This window comes from Carassius carassius, chromosome 20, assembly GCF_963082965.1.
Source record: "Carassius carassius chromosome 20, fCarCar2.1, whole genome shotgun sequence".
Classification (NCBI taxonomy): Eukaryota; Metazoa; Chordata; class Actinopteri; order Cypriniformes; family Cyprinidae; genus Carassius; species Carassius carassius.
Window position 1 is genome coordinate 3,839,315 of NC_081774.1, and position 19,998 is coordinate 3,859,312.

A 19,998-nucleotide genomic window follows, 5' to 3' on the forward strand; every position below is an offset into this window, starting at 1 on the left:
TTCCACTGATATAATGACATTTCTTTCATCTACCTCTAAATCTAGCCCTTTCTGCTGTTTAACTTAATCATTAAGACATTATTTAGTATGTTTACTAAGCCGTTTTCTTCACAGAGAGCGAACACTGGCAGGACCTCACAGCATATGTGATTTGGGGACAAAACCTTACCCACATAAACACCAACTACATTGTGCTGGATGACCTTTAACATCTGGTCTCTACTGAATCATTAGAGGCGCATGAGTGGTTGTTCATCAGTATCACTGATTCTGCTTCATGGGATCTGTAGGGAATACGGTCCGTTGTACACACACACATACACAGAGTTTGTGTCTTGCTTGTTCCAACATCATTATGTTAAAAGGCTTTTAAAATGATCACAGCCATATGGTGTATTTCATCCACTGAGCGCTAATGTGCAAAACGATTTACAAACAGTGCGACGTGTCCACAACGTGTTAACCATGTGTAAATTTAAAAGAACACTTTAAAAGAACACTCCCAAGCAGTTTAAAGTTTACGGACCTGTTGCAATGAAAGCTTTGAAAAGCCAAATAATCCAAGATCATGCCAATTCGCCAACAATCACATCCAGCTAACTGAGTTAGCGACATACAAAGAATGGGCCCCAAATGTTATTGTACATTTGTTCATATACCAGTACTTTTAAATGAAAAAAGTGTGATTAATTGTGATTTAAATTTTAATATAATATAATATAATATAATATAATATAATATAATATAATATAATATAATATAATATAATATAATATAATATAATATAATATAATATAATATAATATAATAAAATACTATGATAGTATGTAAATAATACTAATATAACACTGATGCACAGCTGACATACTTCAACTAAAAGTAACAAAATAATGGTATTTATTTTTATTAACATAACAGCAGTCGTATTATCTATTTAGCTTCTTTAGCTTAAATAATAAATATATAAATAATAATATTATGGTATATACATTAAACAAAATTATAAATGCTAAATTATTGTTTTTGTCCCCATTTTTCATGAGCTGAACTCAAAGATCTAAAAGTTTTTTTATGTACATAAAAGGCCTATTTCTCTGTCTAAATCTATGTTAGTGAGCACTTCTCCTTTGCCGAGATAATCCATCCACCTCACAGGTGTGGCACATCAAGATGATGATTAGACAGCATGATTATTGCACAGGTGTGTCTTAGGCTGGCCAAAATAAAATGTGCAGTTTTATCACACAACACAATGCCATGGATGTCGCAAGTTTTGAGGGAGCGTGCAATTGGCATACTGACTGCAGGAATGTCCATCAGAGCTGTTGCCAGTGAACTGAATGTTCATTTCTCTACAATAGGCCATCTCCAAAGGCATTTCAGAGAATTTGGCAGTACATCCAACCGGCCTCACAACCTCAACCACATGTAACCACACCAGCCCAGGACCTCCACATCCAGCATCTTCACCTCCAAGATTGTCTGAGACCAGCCACCCGGACAGCTGCTGCAACAATCATTTTGCATAACCAAAGAATTTCTGCACAAACTGTCAGAAACCATATCAGGGAAGCTCATATGCATGCTCGTTGTCCTCATCTGGGTCTCGACCTGACTGATGTTCGACGCCGTAACCGACTTGAGTGGGCAAATCCTCACATTCGATGGCATCGAGTGGCCCATGGTGGTGGTGGGGATATGGCATGGGCAGGCATATGTTATGGACAACGAACACAGGTGCATTTTATCGATGGCATTTTGAATGCACAGAGATACCGTAATGAGATCCTGAAGCCCATTGTTGTGCCATTCATCCACGACCATCACCTCATGTTGCAGTATGATAATGCACAGGCCCATTTTTTTTTAAGGATCTGTAAACAATTACTGGAAGCTGAAAACATCCCAGTTCTTGCATGGCCAGCATACTCACCGGACATGTCACCCATTGAGCATGTTTGGGATGCTCTGGAACAAAATATACGACAGTGTGTTCAAGCTCCTGCCAATATCCAGCAACACAGCCATTGAAGAGAAGTGGACCAACATTCCACAGGCTATTAACAACCTGATCAACTCTATGTGAAAGAGATGTGTTGCACTGCGTGAGGCAAATGGTGGTCACACCAGATACTGACTGTTTTTTTATGCTTATGATCATGTACACTTGGCACAGTTTGGAATTCAACTAATGTGCCTTTTCTCAAAGCTAATTTATGAGCCAAAAATAGTAACTGCTGATTGTGCTGTTATGCTCTAAAGGTATATACATAAAAGATCATAAATTTGGCATTTATGTCTAACTGAAAAAAATAACCTGCTGAAGTTGTTTAACTGATACACTGTAATTGGTGAGGGGGTGTGTTCTTACCCTCAGCAGGGGCGGAGATTAACGGGCCAGGTTCCTCTGGAAATGAGCAGGCAGCCAATTGGAGGACAGCAAAGATCCGTAAAAAGCAGGGGGTCAGGGTCGCCATGGCAGCGACACACCACAGCTGTGAAGACAGGAAAAGAGAAATGACATTAACTTAGAAAAACAGTGAAAAGAACCCAATACAGTACTAGTGAACTGCCTCAATAATCACTATCTGCATAGACAACCTCCTTTTAATGCAGAACTCAATCTGCATAGACAACTCAGTTGAGTTACACAAAAAGCCATTCCACATGAAAGCATAAGAGAATTGTTGCTAAGCTAATAAATCAGTGCTTTAATAACCACAAAATTGCAATATCACATGTAAATAATGCAAGCAATTGTGGATTTAAAAAACTAAAAAAACTAAAACAATATCAATCGTTAGCTGCAGTATTGAATAAAATATATATTTATATTCAACATTTTCCTCTGTCAGCCATTTTTTCAATAGGTTTATATTCATCAAATTTATTAGAACCAATTTTTGTTAACTGAAATAAAGCTGAAATAAAATATAAATATTACATAAACAAAAACAACAACAAAAAACATTAAAGCACTTAATTGAAAAAAAAAACATTTTAACTAAATTTAAACTAAACTTTATTTAAAAATTAAATAAAATCTTAATCCTAATATAAAAATATGAAAGCATAACAACAATTTTAATAAAATTTTATATAAATTCTAAATGAAAACATAAAAATAAAAACCAAATCAAAATATTAATAAAAGCTATAACATTATAATACCAAATAACACAATTTCGGTTTAAAAATTTAGCTTGTCAAAGGATCTTATTAAAGCAAGTTATTTTCCAGCTCATAGACTAATAGCTCAGAAATCTAAATAAATAAATACAATATATTGTATTAAAAAACTGTAATAATATAACAGATCTTACAGTTTTTTAATGGCTTAAATCACACTAAAAACTGTATTTAGCAGAAAATGTCCTGCAAAATTGTATGGTTACAACATCGACCAGCAGGAGCTAACTGAGCCATGCACTGATTTTGGCCAAATCAATGTAAAAAAAAACTTTTCAGTTTACTTCTATAACAACCTTCATGTCAAGTCAGACACACCCCATATGAAGCCTAAAAAGTTGCCTAGGTAGGCAGCACATCAGTTTTTGGAGCTAAAAATTTAACACACAAACAGTCTCTATAAAGATACGTGCAAAAATGATTAATGATACAAAGGAGCATAGACGTCTTGGGTGTTAGACATGCCTCGTGCCTTCAATGAAATAAAATGCACAGGCGACTCCACGTGAGCATGAGGCGAAACAGAAGCTGTTTATTATTTAACATTTGACATTTATTCGGGCACTTAATGAGGAACAGACTACTTACAAAAACCACAATACCTGTCTGTAAAACAAAACAGATTTGCATGATTTTAACGGGTGTTAGGAAACCGTCAGTCTATGGGTAAGTGTAAGTGGGGCATAAAACTGTTTAACAAAAGCTTTCATCTCCAACAATCAGTTCTTCCTTCAGACAGAAACCAGATGAGAGTCTTGAGGGCTTCTCTTTCACGGACAACCCTATATTACTGAAGAGACCCGAGACCACACACACACACACACACACACACACACACACACACACACACACACACACACACACACACACACTAATTCATCTTCAGCACTTTTCATTGAGTCTGTGGAGGAAGGAGAGGTCAGTGGCTTTAGCAGGACCAGAACGATGCCACCATCTGCTCTTTTCTTTTCCACACTCTTTTTCATCTGTGCTTTTCTTTTTTTGCTCAGCGTGATTGCTGTAATTGGGTAATTTATGAGCACATGTCAACCCTTCCTCCTGCAGTATATTACTGACACAAACACACACGAGACAGGGCGAACCACAGTCAAGCTTCATACATCACGTAATCTGAAGTGTCTCGCACAGACTTTTGACTTTTCATAAAGCAAATACAGTTTGATGAATATCGATAAGAATCATGTTGAAGGTATAGAAAGATCCCAGTCAGTTTGAAATCAAGAGGGAATGTTGAAGAAATCAATGGAATGTGTTTAGAATAGACCACCATTCAAAAGATTTGGAGTTGTTATGCTCACCAGAGATTTGATTACAAATACAGTGAAAACAGTGAAATATTATTATAATTTAAAATACCTGCTTTCTATTTGAATACTTTTAAAAATGTAATTTATTTCTGTGATGCAAAGCTGAATTTTCAACATCATTACTCTAGTCTTCAGTGTCATGCAATCCATGCAGGTATCATTCTAATATACTGATTTCCTGCTGAAGAAACATTTCATTGTACTATCATTGTTGTCATATACATTTTCTTTATATTGCTTTTCTTTATATTGCTTTGCATAACCATATATTTTTTTCAAGATTATTACTATTTTTTTAAATAGAAATGTAAAAAACAGCTTTTATTTGAAAAATATCTTTACTTTCACTTTTCATCAATTTAATGCATTCATGCCAGTGTTATTTTGTATGTATACAGCTTTTAGTTTTACTGATATTTAGAATTTAATTTTGTTTACTTCCTTTCCATTTTCCTTTTTTTTAATTTCTATATTTTTATAGTTTTAGTTAATTTACTACATCTAGTCGAACGCTGAAACTATACAATAATGTATAAACAGAAACAAAAAATCTAAACAGAAATTTAGAAACATTTGAACAGTAGTGTAGGGAATATCAGACGTCATTTCAACAATATAACTTCAACAAAACAGAATATACATTTGTACTCAAGAATGCCTCATTTACTTCCTACTAACTACTTCAAGCAAAAAGAGCCAACCAATCGGATTTGGAGTTTGGAATAATATTTGCATAAATTTTTTTTAAAAACTCAGGCAATCCATGGACATGTCATCAACAGCTATAGTCACTATAAGACACTGAAGTAATGATGAATTTCATTTCATCATCATCATCATCATCATCATTTCATCACAATGACATTGACGGTGAGTGTTCCGCCTCAAAGGATTTGTTTGAGACCTTTCTCAATTATCCCTTCTTCTGCTTTCAGCGGGCCTCCAACAATACATGCATTACCGCTTAAATTAGATGAAACAATGAATAATGTAATTAAGACATCCCTCAGGATGACAGAAATAAAAGAGCTGAACAACTAATTGAAAGAATTTTAGATGCCTTTGGTGAAAAGTTTTGAAATTAATAGTGGCCTTTTGAGGGTTTAAATTCATAAGGCAGAAATGAATCTCAATGGCATTAGAGAGAGACGAGCGACTCTATCAGTCCATTAGCACACACACAGACACAATGTTTATCCAGCGCACACATAAAACAAAGAACATTGTCAAACACATTACTTGAATGAGGCCACATCGTACTCATTTCTGATAAACAGTACAGTGGTGCTGCAAAGACAAAAATCACAATTACTGCTGCTCACATTTGAGGTTAGGGGTTTGAACAAATCACCAACCCTAGGTAGTAAACTTTAGTGTTCTTTGTGCTACGGTCATGAATGATGCCTCAAACCATGCAGCTTGTTGAAATAAAGTGCGCTATTATCTTTCTAAGCAACCAGACACAATAGTCCACCCAAAAATGAATATTTATTCATACTGAGGCCATCCAAGATGTAGATGAGTTTGTTTCCTCATCGGAACAGATTTGGAGAAATTCAGCCTTACATCACTTGCTCACCAACGGATCCTCTGCAGTGAATGGGTGCCGTCAGAATGAGAGTACAAACAGCTGATAAAAACATCACAATAATCCACACCACTCCAGTTCATCAATTAACATCTTGTGAAGTGAAAATCTGCGTGTTTATAAGTAACACATCCATCATTAAGACTTCAAACTGTTGTTTCTGGCAAAAAAATGAGTTCTCTGTCCATAATATTGCTTTCAGAGAAAAAGTCATCTTGTCTGAATCAGGAGAGAAATGTGTACAGATCAAATAAAAACAGTCCAAAACTGTCAGTGATTTTGATGTGAGAGGACAACAGAGGATGGGTTTTTTCACTGAAAGAAGTGTTATTATGGACTTTTTGTTTTTCAGTTTAAAGTTAAAATCTATTGATGATGCATTTGTTTCTTATAAACATGCAGCTTTTCACTGGTGAAGGTGTCTGGATTAATTGTGGTGTTTTTATTAGCTGTTGAGACTCTTATTCTGACGGCACCCATTCACAGCATAGGATCTACAGCTGAGTAAGTGATGCAATTTATCCAAATGTGATCCAGTGAAGAAACAAACCCATCTATTACATCTTTGAATGGCCAGAAGGTGAAAAGAAAGTCTTACTGACCCCAAACTTTTGAACGCAACAATAAAAATTTTTGTAAAAAATGTTTACTTCAAAGAGACAGGAAATACGTTAAAAATCAAAATCGTATTAAACAAAATGGTGTGTGTGTTTCCAGGCTGTTTATGAAGGGCAGTAAAAGAACAAAATCACTGGTGGGCTTCTAAATACTTCATAAAGAGACCATTCAATGTCTTGAGTCTTCAAAACTGCTCTCTCCCTCCCTCCCTCTCTCTAGTCTCGTTCATCCCCCTGTCCCACTCCAGCATGAACCCCTGTGCCCGAAGGAAAGGTCAGAGGTCAAGGATAGGTATCCTCCCATAGGGTCTCGCAGCAGAAAACACGTCTCTAGTAAAGAACCCGTCTGTAATTTGGTTTAAGGAGGTTGTGACCGAGCCACAGACACATTAAGTTTTGTGATAGCTCTAAATAAAACCTAATAGGCAGTGCTACCACCTCAATTGTTTCTTATTAACAGAACACACATACACCTCACAAACTCTCTCGCTTCCTTCCTTTCTCACACACTCAAGCAACAAGGCTTGAATGACACAGGAACAGTCCAAGTCCTTGTTGGCAGGCTGACGGCGCTAACAGCCGTTAAAATGAAAGACTTTAAACAGCGAATCAGAGACACAGCGCATGGAAATCCCTCACAGATGCCCGTTCAAAGCAAATGACGTTCAAGACATCTACACAAAACAATGACTGGAATGTCACAGAGGCCAAGCCTAGATTGTCCACAATGCTGAGAAACGTCTAACCCACAATTGCCTTGAGATTTATTGCATCTGGTCAAACTAAGTAACCTGAAAATGAACCACAAAACATAAAATAGGAACTGTCTTTATATAAGTATAGTGTATATGTTTGATATACTACTATACCATTGATTAAACTTATTACTGATTCATGCAATTAATTTTACTTCAGTTAATTTAGTAATTAACTCAATTAGATGGAAATTTGTTATAAATTTGCATGTATGCAAATCTAAAAACCAGAATGAGACACTAATGCAATGCTAGAGTGTTTGTATTAAGCATCCTTTGAAGGGTACAGAGTTCTAAATCACTTTTAAGTAACTTTTGATGTTATATTTCAATTAGACTGCCTTAGAAAACCGCTGTAGAGACCTTCATCAGGGTAGCACCATATATAAGTTTGGACAGGACTGAAAACGGGGTTGTGAGGAATTTAAGTACGGTGCATTCAATGGATTGTTTTTTTAAATCAGAACAGCTGATGAAATTTCTTCTCTCTCTAAAAAAAAAAAATCTTTGGCAGACACTTCATAAAACAGTGTCGAAAGTTTTGAGTTGTGAAAAGTAACTTAACACAGCACATGCCATTACAAAGACTGCATGTCTGTCCCCCTCACCACCTCAGTTCATTCAATATGGCATCTAAAGTCTGAAATACAATACACTACTGTTTGAGCTCCAACTGGATGGAATCAGAGTCTAAAGCTTAAAAATCTGAGTCTGTGACTATCATGCACATTTTCTATGGAATCAGTCAACATAAATCTGCAGACTGGCTCTGACTTAAGCCAGTGTTGACTTATCCAGACTGGGATAAATCAGAGCAAAAATTGCATTGTGTATTCCAGCCTTATAACCTGACTAAGGTCTATATGTTGGGTGTCTGGCACCATTTTTGGACCAGAGCTATTAAAATATCTCACTATGCTACTGTTCTATATATTACATCCTATAACACATGATAACGCCCAAATCTAGCCTAGAGGGTGCGTAGATAAACATTACTGTGGCCGCATTGTCCCAACAGTTCAGCTACATTACTGTACATACTCAAGATCACCAGATTAATCTGTTGCACTGGACCACTTTATCTCTAAACTCAGCTAAAACCAAACAAACACCTGCAAAAAGAAACCCAAAAACGCCAGAGACCGAACATATATTTATCAGTGCCCTGTTGATAATCACAATGACCTCCTTCTAGCTGCTTGTGTAACAAAAGTCTGAAATCTTCCAAAACACGTTTCGCAGGTCAAAAAGTCGAACCTCAACATTTGTCAGACAAATAAAATGAACCACGGCGACTGGCACAGCGACATCCCGCTGTCCGCAAGCACAAACCAGGAGACCTGGATATTTTCCTATCGGGTCTCTTGAGGCTTGCTTTCGGGCCTCCATAAATACACACAGGATGTCATATCTCAGCAGGGTCTGCGCTATCTCTCGCCGGTGTCCTCTTTACATGGTGTGTGGTAGGTGAAGTTTAACGCTGTGGAAACAACCGCAGCTCTGTGTTTAATGGAGAAGGACAGGGGAGAGAAGCAGAGGGCCTCGTTCTTGTTATTTTAATGAAGGAATAATGCATGGAGTGAGATGACCTGGTGAGATATCGCAGATGAGGAGCAAAAAACGACAAACAAGAATACACAATGCTGCTGCTATGCTCTGTTACATTACATTCTCTCAACTAATATATATGCATCTATATATTTTTGAAGATGGATGTCATTGCTGATTGCTGACAATTCAGCTTCACATCACAGGAATACATTACATTTTAAGATATATTAAAATAAAAACAGTTATTTTAAGTGGCAATATTATCTCACAATAATGAACTGTATGGTAACTAAATTAAAACGATATCAAAAGAGATAGCACTCACTCTCACACACAAATAGACTATAAATTTAAATTGAAAACTATAACTATAAAGTAGTTCACCTGATACTGCAATTGTGTCATCATTTTCATAATGTCAAACTTCTCTTTCTATTTTTAACATTTTAAAATAAAATAACTGAACATCTTCCTTTGCATAGTAGCATTTTAATCTCATTTACACTTTTAGGTTTAATAGCCCTCTAAATGTATCCACGGATTCATAATGGCTGTTTAGGAGCAGATTTATTCCGTAATATGTTTTCCAGTATGAATCATCAGTGTTCAGAATTTTAAACGTGTATACGATGGGCTGATTGTGATGAGCACATTAGAATTCTCTCTAACGCAGGTCTGTCACCTCCAACTGGAATCCAACGGGACTCTCTCAAATTAGAGTTGAATATGGTGAGTCATACACAGTGATACATCCATGAACACAGAAGAATGAATGGATGGACAGAGCAGGGAAAAGCATGAGGAACTGCTGTACATGTTTCAGAAAACACTTCACATAAAAGCACACAGAACAAAAAAATGCAATGCTTTTAAAGCAAGGCTATGACTACTGCCATACTTAAGGTTAGTCATTTGACCAAACCCCCAACCTTAGCATGGTATTAATATCTAGTACCATCACAGTACAATGGTACCTCCTCAGTAGCTTTAAGTGAAATAAATGTGTGCATGTGTACATCATTGCTCATGTTTTCATACAGAAAGACACTAATTAGGCACTCATCAAATGAAGGCAAAAAGGCAGCGGCAAACTCATCAGTTTTCCTCCCGAACATGCTTTCTCTCTCTCACGTATGGACATGCAAATAGTGTTTTCCTCATTAGCATAAACCAAATGTATACTACAACACAGCATTTCACCTTTAGCTTCTGAATGCTGTTGGAATCCATTAAAACCACGTCAAGCTGTAACCTTCACAGACACGCATTGAGCGACTATTGTTGCCTATTTTATGGTTTTACATACACTAAACACTTTCTGATTTGCGTCAGTCTTGATAAAGATCCCAGCAGACAGCTACTTTCTCACATCTGTTATGATTCATAACTCTTCGTCTAAATTTATTCAATCCATTCTCCTCTATATTCAAGAGGACAAGCCTGAGTCTCTATACAGGCTTTAATGTGGCACAGATATGATGTATGAGGTCATTTTACAGCACAGCTCACAATCTAAATCACAGAGCCTTATGTAAGCTTCTTTAATATACTTCACGTAATACTGGACTCCCAAAGCACATCGTAATGACTAGCCTGTCATTTTATGTAGCGCTTATGTGAGAAGAACACAATAAACTAGAAAATATTCACAGCATAGTGACTACCTCAAACTTCATGATAAACACATTGTGGATATTAATCATCACTGCAAAAGCAGGCAAGGAAGGATGAAAGACAGACAGAAAGAACAACGGAACGATAGAACAACAGAATGATAAAACGGTGAAATGACAGACAGACAGACAGACAAACACAGATAGATAGATAGATAGATAGATAGATAGATAGATAGATAGATAGATAGATAGATAGATAGATAGATAGATAGATAGATAGATAGATAGATAGATAGATAGATAGATAGAGTGATGGTATGCTAGCTCTGGCTTCAGTCAATAGTAGGCAGTTTACAGTATCCTAGTATGCACTCAGATAAGGATTCAGTTAAAGACTACATACTCTGTCCTCACACAGCGTTCTAATTAGACCCCAGCCTCTCTCTTACATGACTTACTAAAACCCATCGATTCAACGTTCTCGTTAGAATGTTTATTGACTAATCTGTGAAGGTTAGCATTAGCATCTGTGGTAGTCAGGGGTCCCCGGTGATTCTTAGCAGTCCGCGTTTAGCCTAGAAAGAAGCGCAAGGTTTTAATCTCTGTGGCATTCAGGCTTTGATCTCGACTAAATCACTGCACTCCCACCCAACATACTAAGACACAGTATAACTAATGGAATAGGGGAATGAAAGAGAGAAGGAAATACGAGTTTTAGCTGCTTTAAAGACACTTGTAAGGCTTTAGCAATTTCCTGAGAGAACATCATTTTAATGGGTTTTCGGAGTCCTCTGTGGGATGGGATGTCATCCAGTGCTCCTTCCAGCACGCTAACATCAAGCTTGACCTGTGTTATTATAAATTTAGCAATGCAGTTGAAAGTGGCACCATCTGAACACTGTATGTCACTGCAACGCGGGTTTACAGCCCACTGGGCCCAAGGTCTTGTGGGACAGACAGAAATGAATCATGGGCGTTTTGATGGAGTCAGCTGGTTTTTAAGGGCATGGGGGCACATAGTGATGAATAAGAGAGAGCGAGACACAGGATATCAATGCTACAGATTTAGAAGATACATAAACCGCTTACATTGATCCAAGACACAAGCTTCTGTAACTGCATCTTATGTAAAAACTAAAGAAAAGACTGCCTATTTTAAGTCTGATCAATCTCAGTGTTCCACATCATTGCGCAAACAATGTCTACATCGTGTAAATGTGCAGTGTTTTGTTTCAGGAAAACACAGTTACCCTAAACACAGTTTTCATCAAAATACTTTAGTTTTAACAGTTATTGTCATAAAGTAAGACGGGATCTAACAACCATGTATATTTTTGATGAGAAAAATACATGAACCTTGCACTTACTGTTGTATTCTCCAAAGTATACAATGTGTGTACCAAAGTGTCTATACTAGATGAACATGATAATGATTGAATGCCATGTAAAAAGCCATGAGTTTCAATAATTGAAAGCTGAAATTGTATAAAAAAATTATGTAATAAATTATGAAATGTTGCAACTAACTGAAATAAGTTGAATAAGTTGAAGTTATAAAATTACTACAAATAAAAACACATATAAAAACATAAAATAATTATTGAACACATCTCTATTGTTCTCAGTACATATATACCAGTGCTGTTGACATGGAATTTTCACCAGATGTTGGTAACAATCCAAATAATCCATACATACAAAGAAAGCAAAACAAATACCGGTAAGTTCTAATAAAAATAAGTGGTTTTTGCCAGGGAACGGTAAACGTCATTTTTCCATCAATGACCTTGACAGTGTCCACACAGATATGAAATAGGAATTGAACAGCAGATAACAATTTTGAAGCTTCTTGTGCAAAAATTCAAAGAACTCTCAACACCCGCCCCAACAAGAAACCCAACTATTATAACTGCAGGAAACAAGGTTACGCTGGGTTAAAAACTTCAATTTCCCGCTCCAGCTAGAGGAGCTGCTAGCAGTGCGAGAGCAGTAATGTGCTCTGCTGTGGAGACCAGGATAATAAAGCTGTTTATGGGGCTGCTTTATGAGAGGGATGTTTTATAACGGGAACCAGAAGGCCCTTGGGGACAGAAGCTGTCGCTGTTAGCTATTGCTGCTAACTAACTTTTATTAATACAGAACATCACAACAAAATGGCTAACGTCATATTAGGTATTTAGGTAACACTTTACAATACAATTCCATTAGTTAATGTTATTTAATATATTAACTAACATGAGCAAACAATGAAAAGTACATTTCTTACAGTATTTCTTAATGTTAGTGAATGAGAATATAGTTGTTCATTGTTAATTCATGTAAACTCACAGTACATTAACTAATGTTAACAAGCACAAATGTTGATTTTAATAATGCAATAGTAAATGTTGAAATAAACACTTACTGATATTAATAAATGCTAAAGAACTATTGTTCATTCTTAGTTCATGTTAACTAAAGTAGTTAGTGAACCTTATTGTAAAGTGTTACCAGTATTTAAGAGTGTAAATAAAGCTGTCTAGATCTATGAACACTTCAAAACATATTTATCTGACATTGGTTAACAGTATACAGCTTGAAACAAATATTATTGTTTTTATTTTTATATATTTAGATTGTTTTCTGTTTATAATTGTTTTTGTATATTTGTATTTTATTTATATATTTATATTATCATAAACTTTATGCATAATAAATTACATTCCCAAAGGAAGATTCTAGTCAGAATTTGTGCATTCAAGATAAAAGTGTTTGTTTGCATAATATATGTGTGTATACTGTGTATATTTATTATGTATATGTAAATACAAACACATGCATGTAAATATTTAAGAAAAATATGTTGTTTATATATTTAATGTATTTATCTGTAATATATTCATATAAGAATGTGAATACATAAATGTATAATGTATAATGTAATGTGACAGTTTCTATATTTATACTGTATGTGTGTGTTTATATATACAATGTACACATACATAAACAAAAACTTTTATTTTGGATGTGATTGATCACTATTACTCGTTTGACAGCACTAATATAACAATTTATATATTTTTGTTTTTGTTTTTTTACTAAATCAGTTTTTATGTCTTTATTATAGAAACGTAAAAAGCTGTCAAATCAAATTCTCTTGGTTGGTTGTGCATTTTTTTCTTCCACACTATTTCCTTCCTTCCACTCAACTTTCTGTTAACATGCTTGGATACAGCACTCTGTGAACAGACAGCTTCTTTGGCAATGAATGTGGCTTACCCTCCTTGTGAAGGGTGTCAATGACAATGTCAGTGTCTTCTGGACAACTGTCAGATCGGCAGACTTCCCCATGATTGTGTAGCCTAGTCTAGTGAACCAAACTGATAGACCATTCTGAAGGCTCAGGAAACCTTTGCAGGTGTTTTGAGTTGATTAGTTGATTGACATGTCACCATATTCTAATTTGTTGAGATTGGTGGGTTTTTGTTAAATGTGAGCCAAAATCATCACAATTAAAAGAACCAAAGACTACTTCAGTCTGTGTGCATTGAATTTATTTAATACACAAGTTTCACAATTTAAGTTGAATTACTGAAATAAATGAACTTTTCCACAGCATTCTAATTTATTGAGATGCCCCTGTATGTTTTTGTTAATACAACACATAGCACTAGCCAACTAAATGAATGTAACATGGCAAAGACGAATGTCATTTTGGAATTTCTGTGGTCTAATGTGATATTGTTGTTCATGTTCTTGTTCATCCTGAAATTTTATTTTATTGCTGTAATTAATTTATAGCATTAACAAGATGACCCGATGAACTCATGTTGGAAGCGATGACAGATTAATGTATTTTAAGTCCAGTGGGTGTATATAAGATTAGTATTGACTAAGTTCAGAGGCTGTCAACTTCAGGGACGTGCACAGACATTTTGAGGGGCAGGGGCTCAAGTGAAATAAAGGGCACTTCTCATAATTAGTTTTTTTTTTTTTAAACAAAAAAGTATATATATATATATATATATATATATATATATATATATATATTAACGCAACTCTGACTTCCTTTTAAAAAAAAAATCATTTAAAAAGTTAATTAATTTTATCTTCCTCAAACTCACGCAATTGTTTCATTTTCAAAAGATGTCTACAAAATAATCAGTTCACAGAAACCATGGTCTCCTTAGTATTCACTAGGTTTATAGAGCAGCAAAGGAAACCATTCCACAATGTGCATGTTTTGAAAACATTTTCTATGCTACTAGTTTCAAGTATATATGAAGAGTTCAGATGCAAAAGCCTCTAAGTGCCATCTGAAATTTTCTTATGAGCTTTTTTTTTCAAACTCGTATTTAAGTTCAGTAATTTTACTTAAATGACAATTAATAGGTAATTTTCATTGCCAGTAATGTGAAATAAGTGAACATAAACATACAAGCTTGATAAAAATGATCATTATTGAAGGAAATTTCAGATGGCACTTAGAGGATTTTTCATCTGAACTCTTCATATTTAGAATAACCTAAATAACTGCATCAAACAGAGGGGCGTGTTTTACTTATAATTTGTTTATTTTTGCACAAGGCACTACATCGTTTTAATTATTTTGGTGTTATCAGAATACATAACACTTTAAAATTAAACTTACCAAAATAATTGAGTAAAAATTCAATAAAAGCCAATGTCATGTATGTATTTGTGGTGGTATGGAATACTATTTTATAAAGGTTTCGAGGAAATAAAAAAAGTTAAATTACTTAAATAGTTAATTTATAAATATTGTTATTTTTAAAGTTTAATGTTAACTTATTTTTACTCAGTTTTATTTATTAATGTACCAGATGCAGTTACTCAGATTTACTACATTTTATAGAGTGTATCCTCCATCTGTTTGCATCTGTAGATTTCTTCTAAATTCACCAATTTAGATTTCTAAATTTCAGGGGGAAAGACTCTTGATGTAAGTCAATAACTGGGGACGTTCTGTATGCAAATTAGGCGTCAACTAGTTAAAATGCGCACATTTGCATCTAATTGACAGGGAAATGCAGGTAAATAGGATAAACAAAATAACTAAAGCATATCACCTGGTAGTGATATATGCTTATTTTATTAACTTATTTTATTACATGGCTTGGTTGGATTCCAATGTAGAATGCGGTCTGTTATAACCAACAGACCGCTGTGCAGAGTATAACAGACCGTTGCCATGAAAAACAGAGCGTTGCTATGGACTCACAGGATTCTAACCGCAGAGACGGAGCGGACTATTTTCTTTAGCGGAAGCAATACAATCGGGTTTAACAATCGGGGGAGAGGGAGAGGGAGAGGGAGCGCTTCAGAACTCCTGATCTGATATTTAGATACTATATTTCAATAAATATATTTGTTTGACAGGGAAGCTGTGTGCAAACAGAAATATATATTATTTTTCAAAAATAAAAAAAAAGCATCCCAGAAAAAAGGGCACTTTCTCTCCAGGAATAAAAAGGGCAGGTCAAGCCCCCTTTCATGTCTATGTGTGCACGTGCCTGGTCAACTTACTATGTTGTGTATCAGTTTTAGTTTGTAAAATAACTTCCATATTGATTCAATGGATTTATTGCATTTTGAGAAAAAAAATAATAAAGTTTTATAATAAATCTTTGAAAATCAAAACCTGGATTTAAATTTGAATGTTATTATAACCTAAAGATGCTACGTGAACCCTTGAAACAGAAAATAGTGGTTTTCATCTTGCCACATTCTTGGTAAAGAAAACACATTTATACTCAAATTAATCAAAATGGATTTATTGCGTTTTGTAACCAAACTCTTCATATATATATATATATATATATATTGGTAGACAGAATACAGGTTTGTGTAAGTGTGTGAAATTCTGTAGTTTTTATTGCAGAAGTGGAGCAGCCATAAAAATATACAGCTATCTTTTGGGCGTTATGGCAACAAGGAACTACGATCTGTTATCACACACAACACACATTTCAAAAGGTGGCCTATATTGCAAAGGGAGTGTGAAACATAAAGCTGCTCTATTCTTCCCCAAAGGCAATCACAATGGAAAAGCAATCAAAAAGCAATTTTTGTCTAGACCTATAATCCCTGCAAATAAAAATTAGCCAGTCAGTAAGATAGAAACAGCTCATTTTGACAAGCCTTCAATCAAACTCCTGTTCAGATTTATTTCTCTTCAACGACAAGAGATTCAGTCTTTCTCTCCCTCTCATTATTTTACTTGTTTGGCATCTCAAAAGGAAACTGAAAAAGCATGATTGGATTTACAGACTAAAATGAAGAGTGGGAGAATAGCAAATACTCTATTATTTTAAACAATTTTCTGTATGCATAAAAACTGACTTCTTTATGGCTTGTTCATTTATACAGTTGGGAATTGTTCAAATAAAATTCATTTTCAATTCATATGTATGAAAATTTTGGAAAACAGCATTAAAACACCAGTGGTATGCTACATTGCTGTCAAATGGCTACTTACTTTACAGCATTAATTTAGTGAATGTCCAGTTATTTGTGCAATCTATAGAAGCCCATTTCTGTGACGGCATAAACAAATTAAATATAATAATAATATAATAATTATTATATCACACTTTTGAGTTTATATCTCACAATTCTGAATGTTCTTCTGAGAAAACTGCCATTGAAATGAACTTGCACTTCTGAGAAGAAAACTCAGAATAAACTTGCAAATGCTAGAGAAAAGTTGCAACTACCTTTAAATTTTTTATTGTTGTGGCAGGAATGCTGAACTTTAAGAAAAAAATGTGTGAATTAACTTTTTATTCCCTGATAGAATAAGAATTTGTAGTTTTCCATTAATAAACTCATAATTTGCTGCATTTTGATTAGTAGTTCATGTACATTTGGTAGAGTTAAGGGATCTAGAATATGGTCATGCATGTGATTTATAATTACTAAAAGACAGCAAATACGCTTATAATATGCACACTAATAAGCAAGTTAGTAACATAGTTTAAAATGGATTGAAATACATTTAATGTATGTAATGTAAATGTAATACACATTCCTAGAAATAACCCAAAACATATGCAAAACCTCATAGTAACACCATAGTGAGCACTAACATTCCTATATTATCATTGTGATAAGTTTTTCCTAAGGCAAGAAAAGGTGTATTATTTAGAAGATGTAACAAAAGCACCCGACTACATACGTTTGCACACACTATTTTAGAATAGTATGCAGTATACACTGCAGTAGGCAGTATACTGGTATTAGATTTTGATCACAACAACACACTTGTGTTGTGCAGGTACAAATGTACTATTCACAGCCCTACAGTGATACTCCCTGCATATTTTATCATACTGAAGCCAGTCAGCTTCTTGAGCCAGGACTTCGCATTAGTGAAGCAACATTTGCATTTATGACAGATTAAAATCTGGAGCAGGCTGTAAATATGCACATGTACATAAAACGCAAATTAATATGAGATATAATAAATAAAAAACATAATCAGTCAAGATCACATTTAGACGAGCTCATAAAAGGCATTCTATCTTTGGAACGAACACGCCATCACCATGGAGAACAAGCTTAAAGTTTTGTGTTTGTTCTCGTGTTGAACTTGTGTATAGAGACTTCACGTGCACTGGAGTCTTCAGATCTGTGACATACTCACACACACAGACACACACACACACAGGAGTGTATACTGCAAGCTGTCGGCCCATATTTTAAAAGCTCCCTGTTGATTTTTTCCATTTCCTATTTATGTGTCATCAGAAAATGTCGTCGTGAGTGTGATGTTTAAATAATGAGACGGGTTCAGATCTGTGACTTTGTTTAATAATTAATGAGCCGAGGCTAATTACCAGAGCACAAGCTGAGTGTGAGAGGAAGAGCGGGATGGAGTCTCATTGCATGTTCTCTAGATAAACGGCGTGTGCTGTTAGATGGTGGGAGATACTTCAAATATATAATCGTTAATAAACATTACACTGTGTGTGTGCACAACTCAAATCACAAGCTGTGCAAGAAAAGAAGATTAAACTGGGATCTATCACATGCTAATGCATTTCTCAGGCACTCTCTGTAAATTCAACCAATTAAATATACACTTACACTTTCCTAAAGTTTTTTTTTTAAAATTACATTTACACAAGCAGTGTGCAGCCTAAAAGTTTAGCATTTTCCCAAAATTTTTAATTTTAATTTAATTTTATGTGAATGGAAATCGGCTTAATGGTAATTACTTTTTTCAACCAAAGACAGCAAATAAAAATGCAAATGAAAAAGTCCCAGATGAATTTGATTTAAAATTAATTAGCCATAAAAAAAGACTTTCCTCCAACATTTACTGATAAACTGAATTAACAACAATTCTCAGAAGCGAGCTAAATCTGACTTAAAACCTTAGGGAACGTTTGAACGTGTCAATTATGATTCAAATAGCATTTTTAAATATAAACTGATAAATGTTTTCCCTTAGAACACTGAAATTAAAATAATAACTGAATACACACAAAAAAAATTTTTTTTTTTACTTAACTAAAACTATAAAAAAAATAAGATTTGTTTAAAAAATGCAAAAAGTAAAAAGCTAAATTAAAACCTAAATATTACAATAAAACAACTAGACTGAAAGTATAAACAAACAAACAAATAAAAATGTTCCAGAAAAAAATACCTAAGCTAAAAGTTGGGGAGGGGCGGGGGTAGGTAGGTGGGGCAGACAGATAAAAATTTCAAAAAGTTCATAACTAATATGTAGCATAAATAAGTGAAAAATATTTTAGACAAAAATAACAACTGAAATGAAAAAAAGGAAAACTAAACTAAAACTAAAAAAAAAAAAAAACAGGCTTAGTTCACAGGCAAAACAAAAAAGTTATAAAAAAAGTAATAGAAATACAAAGTAAATAATGACAAATTCTAAACTGTAATAACATTTCTAGATGTATCAATCAACCAAATCATAATAGCAACCGCACAACGGTGACGAGTCGTTCACAGACCAGAAAAGTTACATTTCTTCAGGAAATGTAAAGTTTGGTGCTACTAGTTTTATAGAAATGACACACATATTTAATATATTTTTCAGTTTTTGTCTGCCAGTTAAAAAAAACACACAAACAATTGCTTACTTTACTCTCTCCCTTTGGCATAAGTAAATATTTTCATTGAGTTTCATAGTAGTATTTCTGTGAGTTTCTTAAAAGTTTCTTTGTGGTTAATAATTGTTGCTGTAAGGAGGTCATTTCCCATAACATTATAACAAACTTTAAACTTAGTTTCTCACTCAGACACCTAAATGTGATAAATGCAGAGGCTCGTGTCCCCCTCAGGTCCCAATGAAAGCCAGAGACCGTTAGCTGACCGTGTGTCAAT

The 19,998-nt window shown here is 34.6% G+C and overlaps 1 protein-coding gene across 1 annotated transcript in view; it reads right to left on the reverse strand.

The window, feature by feature from the left end:
- LOC132096083 (semaphorin-6B-like) overlaps positions 1-19,998 on the reverse strand; it is a 113,519-nt gene that overhangs the window by 49,105 nt on the left and 44,416 nt on the right. The window contains exon 2 of the mRNA XM_059501221.1: positions 2,372-2,495. Coding sequence (XP_059357204.1) covers positions 2,372-2,477 — 106 coding nt within the window. The 5' untranslated portion in view covers positions 2,478-2,495. The remainder of the gene's footprint in view (positions 1-2,371; positions 2,496-19,998) is intronic.